Below are 18,029 nucleotides of genomic sequence, written 5' to 3'. Positions count from 1 at the left end.
TTCATTGGTTAAAATTATTTTTACTTATTTATTTTGATGGAATTGTAAGTGGAATTACTTTCTTAATTTCTCTGGGAGTTCATTATTATACAGAAATATAAATGTTCTTTGTACATTAATTTTATATTTTGCATTTTTACTGAATTTATTAACTCAGTTTCTTGGTTGAGTCTTTAAGACCTTCTATATATAATATCATGTAGTCTGTAAATAAAGGCAGTTTTAATTCTTCCTTTTCAATTTGGATGTCTTTTATTTCGTCATGCCTATTTGCTCTGGCTAGCACTTTCGGCAATATGTTGAATAAAAGTGGTAAGAGTGGGCATCCATATCTTGTTCCTGATCTTAGAAGGAAAAGCTTTCAGCTTTCACTGAGTGTGTTAGCTGTGGTCTTATCATATATTTTGTTATGTTGATACACATCCCCTTTATATCCACTGTTTTGAGAGTTATCATAAACGGCTGTTGGATTCTTGCTGAATGCTTTTTCTACAGGTTAAGATGATCATGATTTTTAGCCTTCATTTTGTTAATGTGTGTATCACATCAGTCGATTTTGTGGTTTGTGAACAATCATTGCATTCCAGGAATAAATCCCACTTGATCATGGTGTATGACCTTTTTAAAGTATTGCTGAATTAATTTGATAATGTTGAGGATTTTTTCATCCATTTTTATCAAGGATATTGACTTGCAATTTTCTTGTAGTGCCCTTGTCGAGTTTTGGTATCATGGTAATAAGACTGACTTTGTAAAAGTGAATTAGGAAGTATTCATTTCTCTCTTTATTTTTTGGGAGTTTAGAAGGGACAGGTATTAATTGTTCTTTGAATGTGTGGTAGAATTCACAAGTGAGGCCATCTGGTTGTGGACTCTGTTGGAAGGCTTTTGATAACTGATTCAATCTTCTTACTAGTAACTGGCCTGTTTAGATTTTCTCTTTCTCCATGAATGGGTCTTGATATGTTGTATGTTTTTGAAAAATTATCAATTTCTTTTAGGCTGTTGGATTTTTTGCAATTTTAAATTGTATTATTATTTCTTTGTCTGTTAATATTTGCTTTATATATTTATGTGCTCCTATGTTGGGTGCATAAATATTTACAAAATATTTATATCCTTTTGTTAGATTGACTCCTTTATTATTATGTAATGATCATGTCGTCTCTTACTACAGTTTTTGTATTAAAGACTATTTTGTCTACGTATATACCTATCCAGCTTTCTTCTGGTTTCTATTTGTATGGAATATTTTATTCCATTTCAGTCTGTGAATGTCTGTAAAGTTGAAATGGGACTCTATAGTTATTATAACTGTTATAAATATAACATATTTATTTAAACCTCATAATATTTAGTGCTATATATACAATAAGTTATAACATCTTACTGACTTATTTTGAGACTTAAGTTCAAATGTATTCTAAAACTCTACTCTTTTCTCCATGTTCTATGCTTTTGATTGCACAATTTACATATTTTAGTCTGTGTAAACATTGATTATTGTATGACAGTTATTTTTACTATATTAGTTTATGTGATTAACCCACTGTCATTACAATATTAGATTATTCTGAATCTAACTATCTATTTTTACCAGTGAGATTTATACTTTGATACGTTTTCCTGTTACTAATTAGTGCTGTTTTGTTTCAGTTTAAAGGAGTGCCTTTAACATTTCTCGTAAGGTCAGTCTAGTGGTAATGAACTCCAGTATCCGCTTGTCTACAACTCTTTATTTATCCTTCGAACTGGAGGGACAGTTTTACTAGATAAGAATATTTTTGGTTGGTAGGTTTTTTTCTCAGTACTTTACATACATCATGCCACTCACATCAGGCTCACACATTTTGGTGGAAAGATACTGGTAGCCTTAAAGGTCTCTTTGTTTGTAACAAGTTGTTTTTCTTGCTGTTTTTAAGATTCTCTCCTATCATTTACTTTAAAATTTTTAAATATTTATTTTATATTAGAATATAGTTGATACACATTCTCATGTCAGTTTCAGGTGTACTGCAAAGTGATTCATTTACACGTAGACATGTATCTACTTTTTGGGATTATTTTCTTGTATAGTTTATTATAGAGTGTTGAGTGGCATTTCCTGTGGTTTACAGTAGATCTTTGTTGATTATCTATTGTAGGTACATTAGTGTGTATATGTTAGTCCCAACCCCAAAGTGTGTACCTCCCCTGACATTTCCCTTCTGGTAACCATAAGTTTGTTTTTGAAGTCTGTGAATCTGTTTCTGTTTTGTAAATAAGTTCATTTGTATACCATATTTTTAAATTCCACATATAAGTGATATCATATGCTATTTGTCTTTGTCTGTCACTTACTTCACTTAGTGTGATAATCTCTAAATCCATCGATGACATTGCTGCAAATAGCAATATTTTGTTCTTTAATGGCCAAATAATATTCTGCTGCATATAGGTACCACAGTTTCTCTATCTATTCCTCTGATGATTGACATGTAGGTTGCTTTCCTGTTCTGTCTATTGTAGATAGTGCTGTGATGAACACTGGGGTGTATGTCTCTTTTCCAATTACAGTTTTCTCCAGATACACCCCCAAGAGTGGGAGTGCTAGATCATATGGTAACTCTGTTTTTAGCTTTTAAGGAACCTGCATATTGTTCTCCATAGTGGCTACATTCCCAGCAACAATGTAGGAAGCTTCCCTTTCCTGTGGACCCAGTGTTTATCGTTTGTGGACATTTTATGACAGTTGTTCTGATTGGCGCAAGGTGACACACCTCATTATAGCTCTGATTTCAATTTCTCTAGTAATTAGTGACGAGCATCTTTTCATGTGCTTTTGGCGATGTATGTTTTACTTATTTATAATTAATTTTTATTAGTGTATAGTTGATTCGCAACATTGTTGGTTTTCTCTATATAGCAAAGTGAATCAGTTATATGTGTGTGTATAGATAGATAGATTCTTTTGCCATGTAGGTCATTACAGATTATTGAAAAGAGTTCACTGTGCCAATAGGTTTTTATAAATTATGATAAATAATTTATGTAATTATATAATTTTAACAAGTATAAATTATTTTATGTACAGCAGTCTCTATGTCATTCCCAATCTCCCAATTCACCCCTCCTGCCCCCCCTTTCCCCCTTAATAACCATAAGTTTGTTTTCTATATCTATAACTCTACTTTTGCTTTGTAAATAGGTTCATTTGTACCATATTTTTAGATCCCACATATCATCTGTATGTCTGTGGAGAAATTTAGATCTTCTGCCCATTTTTGATTGGATTGTTTATTGATATGGAGCTGCATGAGCTATTTGCATGTTCTGGAGAGTAATCCCTTGCCAGTTGATTCATTGCAGGTATTTTCTCCCATTGTGTGGACTGTCTTTTCATTTTGTTTATGATTTCCTTTGCTGTGAAAAAACTCTTGAGTTTAATTAGGTTCCATTTCTTTGTGTTCATTTTCATTACTCTAGGAGGCCGATCCAAAAAGATAGTGTTGTGATTCATGCCAGAGTATTCTGCCTGTGTTTCCTCTAAGTTTCATAGTATCCGGTTTTACAATCAGGTCTTTACTCCATTTTGAGTCTATTTTTGTTTGTGGTCTTCAAGAATGTTCTAGTGTCTTTCTTTCACAGGTAGCGGCCTGGTGTTCCTAGCACCACTTGTTGAAGAGGCTGTCTTTTCTTCTTTGTTGTCATAGATTTACTCTTGATAATTTAGAGACCCATACAAAGACACATTAATTAAAATATATTTGAAATAAAACACTGTGTAAATTTAAGGTGTACATGTTAATTTGATAATTTATGTACTGTAATATAATTGCCATTGTAGTGATAATTAGCACCTACTGTATTACATAAATGTCTTTTTTTTTAGTAGTTGGAATAATTCATTTATTAGTCTCTTAGCAAGTTTGATGACTATAGTAGTTTTCCATATGCAGTGTACTGCATTAGCTCTCTAGAGCTTATTTACTACTTGTTCTAAGATTGCACCCTTGAACAACATCTGTCTTATCCCCTACCTCCTATTCCATGGTAACCACCACTTATTCTCTGTTTTTATGAGTTTGGCTTTTTAGATTTTACACACAGTACTTGTCGTCCTTATTTAGCATAATATGCCCCAAGTCCACCCATGTTGTTGCAAATGGCAGTTTGCACTTTCTCATGGCTGAAAAATATTATATTCTGTGCCTATATGCACACATAAGCATAAATTCCACCTCTTGTTTATCTGTTCACTGGTTTACAGACATCTAGGTTGTCTCCATATCTTCTTGACCATTGGGAATAATGCTACAATGAATGTGGAGTATGGTTATTGCCTCAAAATCCTGTTTTCATGTCTTTTGCATATATACCCAGAAACAGAATTGATGGATCATAATGGTAGATTTATTTTTATTTGAGGAAGCTCCATATTGGTAGCACCAATTTACATTTCAACCAACAGAATATAAATGTTCCTTTTTATTTGTATCTCACCAATACCTGTTGTCTCTCATCTTCATGATGATATCCATTCCAACAAGTGTGAGGTGACAGGTCACTGTAGCTTGTGTTTCCTTGAAGAAAGGTCTATTTAGTTTTTCTGCCTGTTTGTTAATTGGATTATTTTGTTTTTGAGTTTGATGAGTTTATTATACATTTTTGGATATAAAACCCTTTATCTGATACATGGTTTGCAAATTTTTTCTTGAAATCTGTTGCTTTTTCATCTGGTCAGTTGTTTTTGCTGTGGAGAAGCATTCGAGTTTGATGTAGTCCCATTTGCTTATTTTTGCTTTTACTGTATGTACTTTTGGTGTTACATCCAAAAATCATTGCCAATAACAATGTTGAGGTGCTTCCTATGTTTCTACTAAGTTTTATAGTTATTAGGCTTTATATTTAAATCTGTTGTCCATTTTGAGTTAATTTTTGTGAATGGTGTAAGATAGGAGTCTAATTTCATTGTTCTGCATGTGTTTATCCCACCTCCCCATCATCATTTGTTAAAGAGGATATTATTTCCCATCGGGTGTTCTTGGCTCCATTATCAAGTATTAGTTGACAGTGTATGCAGGGATTTAATTCTGGGCTCTGTTCTGTTGGTCTCTGTCCATTTTTATGCCACTACCATACCTTTTAAAATAATTTATTATTACTGTAGCTTTGCAGTACAGTCAAAAACAGGACATGATACCTCTGGCTTTGTTATTTTTTCTGAGAAATGCTTTGACTATTTGCAGACTTTGTCACTTCATATAAATTTTGAGATTTTTTTTTTCTGTTTCTGTAAAGAATACCATTGGTATTTTGATGGAGATTGTGTTGAATCTACCGTTGACTCTGAGCAGTATAGATATTATACCAATATCAATTCTTATGGTCAATTAACATGGGATGTTTTTCCATCTATTTGTGTTGGCCTCAATTTCTTTCAGGAAAGGTTTGTGGTTTTAATTTAGTGGAGAACTTTCATTTTGTTGGTTAAAGTTATTCCCAGATATTTCATTGTTTTGATGGCGTTGTGAATGTGACAGTTTTCGATGCTGCATCTTTACTGTACAGAAATACAATTGATTTTTGTATGTTGGCTTTAGACCCTGAAATTTAATAAAATTGTTGATTAGTGACATTTTTTGGGGTAGTTTGGGGTAGTTTTTATATATAGAATCGTAGCATGCGCTAATAATGACAGTTTTACCTGTCATTTGGAGGTATTTCCTCTTCCTTACTTGGTTTCCTTACTTCCTTACTTGGTTCGGGTACCTCTTATCTGTAACTCTCTACGCTTCCTAGATTTGGACAGCTGTTTCTTTTCTCAGGTTAGGAAAGTTTTCAATCATTATTTCTTCAAACAGTTTTCTACCCGTGTCTGCCTTTCTTTTCCTTCTGGGACACTAGAATGTGAATTACTTGATGATGTCTCGTAAGTTGCTTTAGCTATCTTCACTTTCTTTATTCGTTTGGTTCCTGATGGAATGAATCACTGCTCTGCTTGTGAGTTTACTGATACTTTCTTCCACTTCATTTAGTCTGCTATTTGAACCCCTCTCTATTGGCCTTTTCAGTATAGTTACTGTATTTGCCAGCTCTGTGACATTTGTTTGATACTTTCTTGTATATTCTCTGCTGAAATTCTCAGTTCGTGCATTCTTTTCCTGACATGGTGACCACCTCTATGACCATATTTTGAACTCTTCCTCATGTCAGTCACTCTGTATCATTAAGGTCTGTTTGTGGAGTTCTTTTTCTTTTAAAACATATTTTTCTGTTTCTTCACTTTCCTTGACAACCTGTGTTGTGGTTTCCCTTTGGATCCTAGTAGTTGAGGGTGTGCTAACATCTGTCAGTGTCCCAGTGGGGAAGATCTCGGTCAACACTCAGAAACAGGCTGATTGGAGGCTGGATCCTCAGGCAGCAGCTTTGAAAGTATGCAAAACACCTCTTTCAGGGAAAGACTGTGGGATGGCATTTCTGTCTGCTTCCTCTGTGGTGAATTCTGAGGGGACAGGCATTTGAGAACTATTTGTTTGGTATGGTTCTAGGTCCTTTGATGGATGAGAACGCCAGCCCTGCTCGCTCTCAGAGCCAAGTGGCAAAAGGGTGTGTCCTTTGGGAAGCTACCTCAAAAGCCAAGGTGCCAGATGGGATCACAAGCTTCTTTTAGGAAGCTATCACTGACCTGGAGTGAGTCAGAGGATCAGTGGGCATAGTCTACCCCTTTGCCTGTCTCCAGGGAGTCTTGAGGCAAGTCCCTAAATGTGACCTAAATTAGAAGCCTTACTTGCAGGCAATCTTTTAAAGTATGCAAATAGCCTCCCTAAGGGAAAGGTTGGGAGAAGTGCATTTCTCTCTGCTCCCTCTTCTGAGCTTTGGAAGGATAGCCACAGGGAGTCCTTGCAAATCTGTTAAAAATTGTTTCTTTGTATTTGTAGTCCGGTCGGTCTTATGGACACAAGCCCTATTAGGCTTTCAGAGCTAGAAATTTTGCAGGCCCATCCCTCAGGATAGAGTCTTAAAAGTTGGGGTGCAGAGAAGTTGTTGTACATATATACAATGATTCCATCGCTTAGCCATAAAAAGAAAACCAAGTAAAGTAAATCAGAAAGAGGAAAACTATTATCTTATATTGATGCATATATAAGGAATCTATAAAAAGGGTACCAATGAACCTGTTTTCAGAGCAGAAATAGAGATGCAGAATGATTTGAGGATACAACTGAGGAAAGAGAGGGTGGTGAACCGAGAGAGAAGCACTGACACATATACACTATTATGTGTAAAACAGATAACTGATGGGAAGCTGCTGTAGCACCCAGGGAGCTCAGCTCGGTGCTCTGTGATGACTAGATGGGTGAGATGGGGGCAGCGGGGAGTGAGGCTCAGAGGGAGGAGGGGATACACGTGTATTTACAGCTGATTCATGTTGTTGCACAGGTGAAACTAACAACACTATAAAGCAATTATCCTCCAGTTAAAAATAACAATTTTAAAAATTAAAAAAAAAAATTGGGATGTTAGATGTTCAACCTAAACCCTGCACTGCTCAGGTGGAAGCTGGAAGCTGTGAGTTCCTTTCTAATTGTATGTTGCCATGCCAAGTGTGTGGTTTATGCAGACAATGTTCCTCAGCTTTTCCTACTCATTTGGATGTGTATTACACTCACTCAGTGCATAAGAGTTGCTCATCTACTTTCTACAGTTCTCTCAGGGGATATTGCTCTTTTTATAGCTGTAGGTTTGTTAGGTCTGTGGGTTAAGGTGAGTTTTAAGTCTACTCTGTCACCATCTTGGACCAGAAACTCAATAACTCACGCTTCTGAACCTTTACCCCTAAATACGCCTCTGAGCTCCACATGCATTAAGCACAATCACTTCTTTTGATTCTCAGAAATATCTTAAACTTGCCCCTAAATATTGTTTTTCTGAATGATATTGCTAGGAGTAATGAAGCAGGTCAAAGACAACACATCGTCTGTGAGTCTTCCTTTTTTCAAATCTAATCTATCAGCCTGTCCTCTTAACTCTAGTTTCAAAATATATCCCCAGACCTACTACTTACTATGTCATGTCCAGGTCACTATTACTTCTGGCCTACCCTCTTAGAAAAGCTGCCTCCTTTGACTCACTGCTTCTAGTCTTGCTCATTAACAATTTTCTCTCCAAAAAGCAGCCTTCTTAAAACCAAATCCTTTCATGCTCTGCTTGAAATTTCTCAGAACAAAATCCAAATTTCTTCTAAAGGCCTACAAAGCCTTCTGTGATGTGCAGCTTGGCTGCCTCTCCATCCTCATCCTCCTCTGTTCCTCCCGGCTTCACATTGCTCCAATACCACTAACTTTCTCTGCAACAGGTAAGGGTATTTGTTATCTTAGAACCTTTGCATTTCCTCTTCTCTTTGTTCAAATACCCTTCCCTCTAGGTAGATTAACCAGGTGAAAAAAACAGGATGCTGAATTACATGTGAATTTGAGATAAAAATTTACATTTTAGTATAAATGTATCTTAATAATCTCAGGCATATAATAGTGGCCTGACACATAGTAGGTGTACTACAAGTACTTGATAAATGAGTACTCGTACTCAAATAAAGCAGTGGTTGATTGATTAATTAGGAACACTGCAAACATAAAATACCAACTTAAAGGCTTAATTGTCACTTCACTAGCAGAGCTTCCCAGTTCTGGTTACGTATTAATTTGATAGAATGCAAAATTAGCAAACATACAAGACCTGTTGCTGTATTAACACAAAATGCATCTGTATGTTCTAGAAATGTTATGGAAAGAAAAATATTCTTTCTGGCTCTGCTGCCATTGTTTTTATTTTTATATTTCCAATGTTTTTTTTTGGGGGGGCGGTTAATTTCCTCTGTGTGATGATGAGATATGTCTGTTTCAGTCTGGGAGGTGGTAGTTCAGATAACTTATTTGGAGTCCCTGAAGTCTGCGTGTTGATCCACACTGAAAAATCTATCCCTTCAGTTTCCTGATCATGTTTTCTCAAATGTTTTGCATGGGCAACCACGTATACCAAGACTTGAAATTATTATATGAAATATATATATATATATATATATAATTATATTAATTATGAGATACAGTCTAAAAACATTCTAAAATCACAAATGCATAGATGTGGAGAAACCTCAGCACTTTTTCCTCCTATCTTAGAGAGACTGAAATCCCACTAACACCATAACCAGATAAATCAGTCTGATTTTTAAAGGTTAGTGGAGTAGATAACAGACAGACTGGTACCTTGTTTCAGCTTTAAACAGTAAAGGAATAGTGTGCCAAAATTATTTACATATATTTTAAGATACAAAAGAATAATTTTAATGTCCTTCTAGGGACCTGTCTCAAAATACTCTTAGTAAAGATAACAACTAAGAATCCCTCATTCTTTTTTTTTCTGTCCCATTACTACTCAAGGAAAAAAACATCTAAACCATGTTCTTGCCCTGAGGCTTACTTTTTCAGACCAGATATACCAGTAAGTAAAAACCTCTTTATTTTCCCCTTGTTAGACAAGTATTCCTTAACTCTTACTCTTCCTTCCTTTCCCCACCCAGAACCTGGGATGACTGACTAATTGCAAAGAGTAAGAGCTCAGTGTGTGTGTATATTCAGTAGTGTGTGACACTATGGACTGAAGCCTGCCAGGCTCCTCTGTCCATGGGATTTTCCTGGCAAGAAAACTGGAGTGGCTTCCCATTTCCTCCTCCAGGGAGTTAAGAGCTCAAATCATTGGTAAAAAGCATCCACTAAATAAGAGCTAACTCTGGAATTTAGATAGGTCTATACTTACAGAGAAGGCAATGGCACCCTACTCCAGTACACTTGACTGGAAAATCCCATGGATGGAGGAGCTTGGTAGGCTGCAGTCCATGGGGTCACAGAGAGTCAGACATGACTGAATGACTTTAGTTTCACTTTTCACTTTCATGCATTGGAGAAGGAAATAGCAACCCACTCCAGTGTTCTTGCCTGGAGAATCCCAGGGACGGGGGAGCCTGGTGGGCTGCCGTCTATGCAGTCGCACAGTCGGACACGACTGAAGCGACTTTGCAGCAGCATACTTACATTGCCCACAGCAGCTTCAAAGAAAATACATATTTAAAATTATTTACGCAGGTAGATGCCACACATAACTCTCTTAATAGGAATAAGATCCCTAACAAATCATTTCCTACATAGCACCTTAATACACTTACCACATTTAATCATGAGGTAGGTTTAATGTATGTGTATGAATACACACATATTTATTCTACATATTCATTTTTCATGTTCTCAATAACATGTATTTACCAATTATGTTTGCATAAAATAATAAACTTCCTCAATAGTACATGTTATTGATTTGCTTTGTTTTTCTTTACCACTTAAATCTTCAAAAGCATTATTTCATTATCCCAGAACATTCTGACACTCCCTCTGCCATTCCACTTTTCTCTCCTGATGAGCTCACTCTTCAGTAATGGCCACATCTCCATCTAGTGGTTTCCTAACCAAAGACTACCTGGACAGCAATGAAGAAAGAACCTAACAAATGCTGTCTGGTTACAACAGTCAGGATTCCAAAACATCAAAGAAGAAAAGAGACTGTAATGGAACTCCAACTATAAACTCAGGCCCTCAAATATCTATTCAGTCGGACTGAGTATGTATTCAGAAATTCGTCAGAAAATAACAAATAATGATAATCCTAGCCTAGATAATGTAAATAATATTAAGTAAAATTAACTGAGAAATTAGAAACACTTAGTGATACTAAACTATTTCACTAAGAACATCAATATCTAAAGAAATGCTGTTTAGACAATATCCATTTACATAGGAGGGGAAAAATTAGGATAGTGAGCTTAGAAAGTACTGAATAATGCTTGATAAAACTGAAATATTTCATTAATTTTGTTAGCAACTTTTGAAACAAAACTTATGACCATCTCTAATAATTGTCCTTAGCGTATTTCTCTTAAGTAAGACATCGGGATGAATGTATATTTTTTTTCCACATTGACTTAACCTTTAGTAAAATCTTAAACATTTCCAGGTAAGAATACTGGAGTGGGGTGCCATTCCCTTCTCCAGGGGATCTTCCTGTAAGAGACCTTACTGATTTTTAACTAAATATAGGAAAGTGATATGCTCTATTCAGGATTAGAAACGTGTAATATTTGAACATTGTTATTTACAAAACAACATTACTACTGGCATTTTAATAACCTGGCTTCCAGACATTTATTTATTGTAGTTGATTTAGATGGATTACTTTTTTAAATTTCAAGCCAAACACAAAAACAAAGAAAAATTAGAGAAAGTGACTGACCATCCACACCACATGAAAACTTGCAGTAAAATGAAGATAGGAGCTGACATCATGGTACAGGCACGACTCGTTGTGCACATAAGTTGATCCTATTAATAACGGGCAAAGTAGCAAGTACAGGAAAAGGAAAGAAAACACAGAAAAGAAGACATACAAGATGAGATTTCATGCAGTTTGCTGGCAGTTAGCAGTTTATGTGAGCCTCCATGCAGAGCAGATTCACAGTGACCATTGCAAATAAGCATTACCAAAATATTCCAGTGGCTAAAAAAACACAAGGCATTATTAGCACATTAAGCTACTGAGCAAGAGTTGTACTTTCACACACAATCCATTTTACAATTTATAGGAACTTTAATATTGGAAATTTCTGTCTTTGTAAAATCTCCTTTTTGTCGTGATCAAAAAATAGTTTCTGACGGTGAAAATATTTTGGGTGATAGGTTTTTATATGATCTTGGAAGTGCACCTGAGTAAATTTAATGTCTTTGGTGACAAATAGTTGACAAGTGAATTTTCCCTAATGAGTGACACTAGCCTTGGGTCCAAAAATAACATTCTTTGGGGAATAATCTGATGCAGCAAAACTCCTTAAGGTAGAGTAGGCAGAACAAAAGAGTCCTTAAATCTGGGTCTTACTTAAGCCTCACTGTAAAAGAGGAAAAAGTCAAATAGCTCTAACTTTGAATCAGTTTTCCCCTTCAAAGAGGAACTGATCAACAGTCCTTATGGAGGTAAAAGGATTTAGTGGCTAAAACATTTTGCGTTTTTACCCTTATTCCCCATCACTAATTTTACTTCTCTATTCTGCTTTTAATCTGTATTATCTACTTACATAATATGTATCTATAGAAATTCTTAATCTTTTCTGAAACAAATGTGGTTATGTGTATTTGAGTAAATAAGCACACAATAGGTACTGCTGCTGCTGCTGCTAAGTCACTACAGTCGTGTCCGACTCTGTGCAACCCCATAGACGGCAGCCCACCAGGCTCCCCCGTCCCTGGGATTCTCCAGGCAAGAACACTGGAGTGGGTTGCCATTTCCTTCTCCAATGCAAGAAAGTGAAAAGTGAAAGTGAAGTCACTCAGTTGTGTCCGACCCTCAGCAACACAATAGGTAAATCAGTTCTAAATAAATAACTTCTAGAAATGCATATTACTGAATAAATGATTTGACATATTTTTAGAATAAGCATTTCCTAAGATGATAATGCTTTGTTTGCAAACCTTCATGCAAAGAGACATGAAGACTGGAGAACTGAGAAATATTAAAGAAGTTTAGTTTGTATAAGTAGTGAGCACCTTAAATATGGGGTTTGATTCAGAATAAAGCTTATTAAAAAATTAATTTGAAAAGTATAAAGCTACTTATATATACAGTAGTCTGAATAGTGCTTATGAAAGGAAGACAGCTAACCTATAGGAAAAGGACTGCTCATCTCAGATAACATACATTAAATATGGTGTGTAAAATTTTGTCAACTTAATCCTGTGTTACTAACCTAGTCTAATTTCAAACAATATAAAAAGTAATTAAGAAAAATAATACAAAGCTAATAGGTGATAGAATTAGAAACCAAGTAAAAAAGTAGAATTACAAAATAAGGGGACAACAGCGATTTAACAAGTTTTTAAATATACTGAATGAAGACTAAACAAATTAATAAAATACTATAATAAAAACATCTTCAAGATTGGAATATAAATGAAGGTAGGCAACTCATATACTATTAGTAATATTTACTGTCAGTTACTATTTATTAGAAAGCCTTTAAAATCATTAGATTTATGATCTTGGAACATTAGTAAACTGGCATTGTGTTTGAAAGTGCAATTTCTGTGGAAAGGACAGATAGATAGAAGAAGCAACTGTTAAGCTTATGCTAACCATGAAAAAATACTGAAATGAAAAATCTATATACCAGCAAGTATGTCATGTTAATGAGAAATACTATGGTTAAGACATTATGTTGGAATTAAAGCTGTAATTTGTCCCCTGAAATTCTTTGGACACACTTACCAAAGCATTGTTATCAAAGCAGACATCAGGCCCTTTTCGGTATCTGGGTTGCTTCACCATATCACAAGGATCTGGACCGTCAGCTAAAAAGACTTGTTAAGGGATATAAAGTTACTTGTTCCCCCCCACAGAACTGAAAAAGTACAATGCCATATATTTATTTCTCAAAGCAAGCAGGAGAAACCTATGACCTTATTCTAGTACCATACACTACTATAGGATTTAAGGAACTAAACAGCCACACATTTTCTTTTGTTAGCCTAGGGACTGTGTGAAGAAATCAACTTTTTTTCTGTGCTGTACACAGCATGGTTGCTGGCACGAGAAAGCACTCGGTAAATATTTGTAGAATATAAGCGGCTGAAATGTGCAAATGATGCACCTGTAAGACGGAGTCGTTCACATAAGACCATAACGGAGGACCTTGGTGCCTCCTATACAGCAAGACAGCAACAGAAACTAATTCTAGTAATAAACGTCCATTCCAAACATAACATATGGGAGGGCTGTCTTCCCAGAAACAGCAAAGCCAGAGGCAGTCTACCAAAACTCGGCCTGTGATGCTTGGTGAGTCACTGCACTGTTACTTAGCATATTTGCCCGCAGAAGTAGTTTTAGCACTGCTGCCACTGCAGCTGTAGCGTATGACAGGGCTTACCTTCTCTGAAAGGCTGAATAGTATTCTCTTGTGGGTACAGACCGCATTCAACTCCTTTAATGATGACTGGCTGTTGACAGCTTTCAAGGCACAGCAGACCCTTTTTCCCTTCTGTCCTATACCTGGGCGAGCTGACGGGGAAGACAGTACTCCCTCATCTGGCACCGTGTGGAAGTTTGGGCCAACAAGCCCCAGGGAGCACTGGCAGAAACCCAGCATCCTCCCAACTACCACCAACCCCAAGCCAGGTATTCCCTGATGCTCTCTAGCCATTTTCAGAGGTCCTCGGGAATCTGCACTGCTCTCTCCACAAAGACTCACTGTGCAAGTAAGAAGCCTCTCGCCTTCTCTGAGTGCACGTGTAGCATCATGAGTCTTGGCATCCAAATGAAATTTTGTGTGAAGGGTCCATGCCGGCTCTGTGAGGTGATCTCAGCACTCTGCGGTATTTTTCTCTTTCTGGGCACGAGCAATGTGATGTGGTTAAAAATGCATGGCTTTAAGATGGAATTTTCATTCCCAACCTCTCCAATGTGAAAGGATACAAGTCTGTTCTGCTTGTATGAGCAACCGTGTGTCACAGGGACAAGTTCCTTTGCTCTCAACCATTATGAATATTAAATTGGTGTTCATAAGTTTTTCTACATGGAAGATTCTGGAGAATACATAAAAGATTAGAGGAAATGTCATTTGAGAAAAAAATAGTTTTCAAAGACTGTTACGTATTAAAAAGAAAGAAAATAAGACTTTAGAAATAAAGCATCACATGCACAAACAGTAAAACTGAATGAGAATGATTTCTGAAGAGAAGGATTAACATGGACATATTATCTCTCAAATAAATACTAAAAAAATTCCAACAGGAGATGTTTCTTAAGCGATAAACCTCAATGCAAAATAAGTACCACTCTGTTGTTTAGAGTTGTAAGAAATGTTTTATTTTACATGTTTAAGGAAGTGTGGTATTTATCACTGAAAATGTCCCAGAGGTGCCTTATTTTACAGTGAAGGAAACTAGGAATGTAAAATGACTCAGCATTTGCCCAAGCTCATGATAGGCTGAAGTCTAGATCAGGCTATTAAACAAACTTTCTGTGAAGACAGAAATGCTGTCCACTTTAACCAATATGGTAGACAAACGCCTGCCACAGGATGCTATGTTGAGCACCCGAAATGGTGACTAGTGTTACTGAGGTACAAAACTGTAATATTAATTAGTTGCAATGACTAATGACTAGATAACAGAAATTGCCATCTGTAGCTGGTTACTACTGAATTAGGACAACACAGGTCTAGACAGAATTAAGGGCTTTGAATTCCATGTAGTGTTTTTTTCCCCCATATCTTAAGCTGTTACCTTTCACAATAAAAATGTAGGTCTGTTGTTAAAGAGTAATTGATTTTTCAAGGAAGTGAGGTTTTCTTTTTTCTTAACCTATTTAAGTTGGGACACAAGCATAGAGCAAATCAAAAGTAACCGTGGTTCAACTTATTATACTGGTCTTTACATTACAGTTTAACTTAGTCATTTTTAAAGTATACATTGCTACTCTTGGACATCAATTAATGAAAGACGGAAGACTCTAAACTGATAAATCCACTTAACTTGCCACAGTTCTATTTTCTGAAAGTGAGGTCCTGATATGCTAATCTCTAAACATGATGGTCTACTTTTTGCTGATTACATGCCTGACTCCACCCCTTTCCTCTCCTCTGCATACCCTCCACCTCCTCCTAGGACATGGAGGTTTAATAAAGTAAGTCATAAAAGTATACTGACCACATCGATTAAAAATTTGTGCTCGTTGCAGTTAACCCCTTCCTGAAAATACTTAAAAAGAAAAAAAAGGCCTGTTTTAAACTTCTTTTCCAAATTCCCTAGCGACCAACTGTTCCTGCCCTGTCACCTGCTCAGATTACCTCACCTCCTCATGTTTCCTCTTCTCTCTGTTAACATTTCTTCTAGAATAAGCTGTCCTCAGTTACTAAAAACAAAGTATTCCAACTCTGCCTTCCTGCTCTGTTCTCAGGGATACTGTGACATAGATTATCCCTTTCCTCTTAAAACTTCAAAAATCTCCACCCTGCCATTCGTTCTTTCTCTTGATACAAATAAAATAAAATTTTCCATTTCTTCCAAAAATTTTTCAAAGTGTTTTATGGACAGTGATGACCAACACTTGATTTTGACTTCAGGAAATATGTTCTTAATTTTTTCAGTTTCAAATCAAAGATAAGTGAATACAACAACTAAAACAATTTCCTACCCAAGGATATGTCTGTTAACCTGTTTAGTAAGTATAATTCTAATCTCATCAAAATTAATATCATTTCTGAAACTATCTCTACATTAGAAAAAATTTAATATGGATTCTTTTAGACAAAATACAAATTCCTTTATATTCTGCCTAAAAGTGGGTATAATTTTCTTTATTACACAATTACTAAAATCAGTTGAAGGAATTACAACTTACTGAAGTCAGAATTAACGTTAAAAACCTTCAGAGAAACTGAAGATCTGTGATGTTTTCAATGTAAAGTAGTTACTCATCTCTCACACTCAAATGACAATCGCTGTTATTTTCTGTAATGATTATAAAAGTGAGTACAATTTCTTAGCGAAACAAGACTAGTCCAGAATTGAAGAAACGAATTACCTGGAACAGTTTCCACAATCTAATACACCACTAAATGATTTACTATCATTATCGAAAAAATACTGAGTTTGTTCAGTAATGCAACTCTGCTTTGACAGAGAGGCCGTAAAGTCATCATCTTCCATCTCAACTGTGGGGAAAACAAAGACCATTATTATTAGGGGTCTCCCAGAGCCTCCATTTCTCAAAGAGCAAAACAAATCAATCAGTATAAGGGCAGGCACCATAATTGGCTAGTTCCTCCATTTGGTATAGTGGCAGCGCCTAAAGGTACCCAATAACTATCATTAGAATAAATCAATTTGAATATATAACAGCTACAAAACAGAAATCAATGTGACCTAGGAATGTTTCTAAGGCATTAGGAAAGTTGTGACAAAAAGAATGTAACCTACAAAAGTGTTAAATGGTCAATCTCTCTCTCTCTCACACACACACTTTCTCTCTCTCTCTGAATTTGAACTCAGCACACCCAAAAAGAAAATTTTAAGTTATTATGATAGCATCTGAGCTATTTACATACCTGCCTCAAGAAGTCGTGGAAAGGTCAAACTCAAGAGAAACTGCTGTAGAATAGACCTAAATTTTAAATACAAAAAAACTATTGATAAAAAGCTAGGTGTTTTATTTTATAAATTATATCATAAAAACCAGAGTATTTTTGCATGTACACATAAACATATTCCTTTTTTCATCTTTCTGGAAAAACTGAGAATTTGCAAGCATTTTTATAGAAGTGTTTTTTAAATTATATAAGACATTGTAAATTTCTTTCTGTAAAAGAAGTCATGAAGTCAGCTATCCTCAGGACCCTGTGAAGGACGCATAAAGTGTGAAGATACCTAATATAAAATCTGAGTGAGGAGAACTGATAACTCCAGGGAGAATGTCATCATTTTAGTGCATAGTTCTGACATTCAAGATTTTATCCGTATTTTAGATACTGAAGCTGTATGGTAGGGAAAAAACACCACAAAACAAAAATGACTGTGTACCATGGGTTTATTAACAACTATTTATTTAAGGCAGCATAAAATAAAATCCATAATGTGGGATTCATGAAATAAAATATACCTATTTAATATAGGACATATGGCACATTTCAGTTTTACAATAAATGACAATTGAGCCAAATACTGGTAAAAATTCATCTGGAACTGAGTTTAGTTAAAAGTGGGGAGAAGGGAAGGGGAAGTTGAGGAGGAGGGATTTTCTGGCCAGAAAATAGCATAAAAACAATCAAATATTTCAGGATGACTATGAGATGTAGAAAACCTTTGTAAAGCCTATCTAAATAGCATTTTACAACAGAAAGTATCATTTTTCCATTCTTCATAATTTTTAAGAAATCAGATTTTTAATCTAAAATCTTT

The 18,029-nt window shown here is 35.6% G+C and overlaps 1 protein-coding gene across 7 annotated transcripts in view; it reads right to left on the bottom strand.

Moving 5' to 3' along the window:
- The window catches only part of CACNA2D1 (calcium voltage-gated channel auxiliary subunit alpha2delta 1), a 526,060-nt gene that overhangs the window by 2,359 nt on the left and 505,672 nt on the right, over positions 1 to 18,029 (bottom strand). For all 7 annotated transcript variants that reach the window (XM_068973034.1, XM_068973032.1, XM_068973033.1 and 4 more), the window contains 4 exons: positions 17,180 to 17,235; positions 16,657 to 16,786; positions 14,545 to 14,654; positions 13,342 to 13,424 (listed from right to left, as the gene is read on the bottom strand). In XM_068973034.1, the coding sequence (XP_068829135.1) occupies positions 13,342 to 13,424; positions 14,545 to 14,654; positions 16,657 to 16,786; positions 17,180 to 17,235 (379 nt within the window). The remainder of the gene's footprint in view (positions 1 to 13,341; positions 13,425 to 14,544; positions 14,655 to 16,656; positions 16,787 to 17,179; positions 17,236 to 18,029) is intronic.

This window comes from Capricornis sumatraensis, chromosome 5 (assembly GCF_032405125.1).
Source record: "Capricornis sumatraensis isolate serow.1 chromosome 5, serow.2, whole genome shotgun sequence".
Lineage (NCBI taxonomy): Eukaryota > Metazoa > Chordata > Mammalia > Artiodactyla > Bovidae > Capricornis > Capricornis sumatraensis.
The sequence above is the reverse complement of the archived record's forward strand: the minus strand, read 5'-3'. Positions and strand labels throughout refer to the sequence as shown.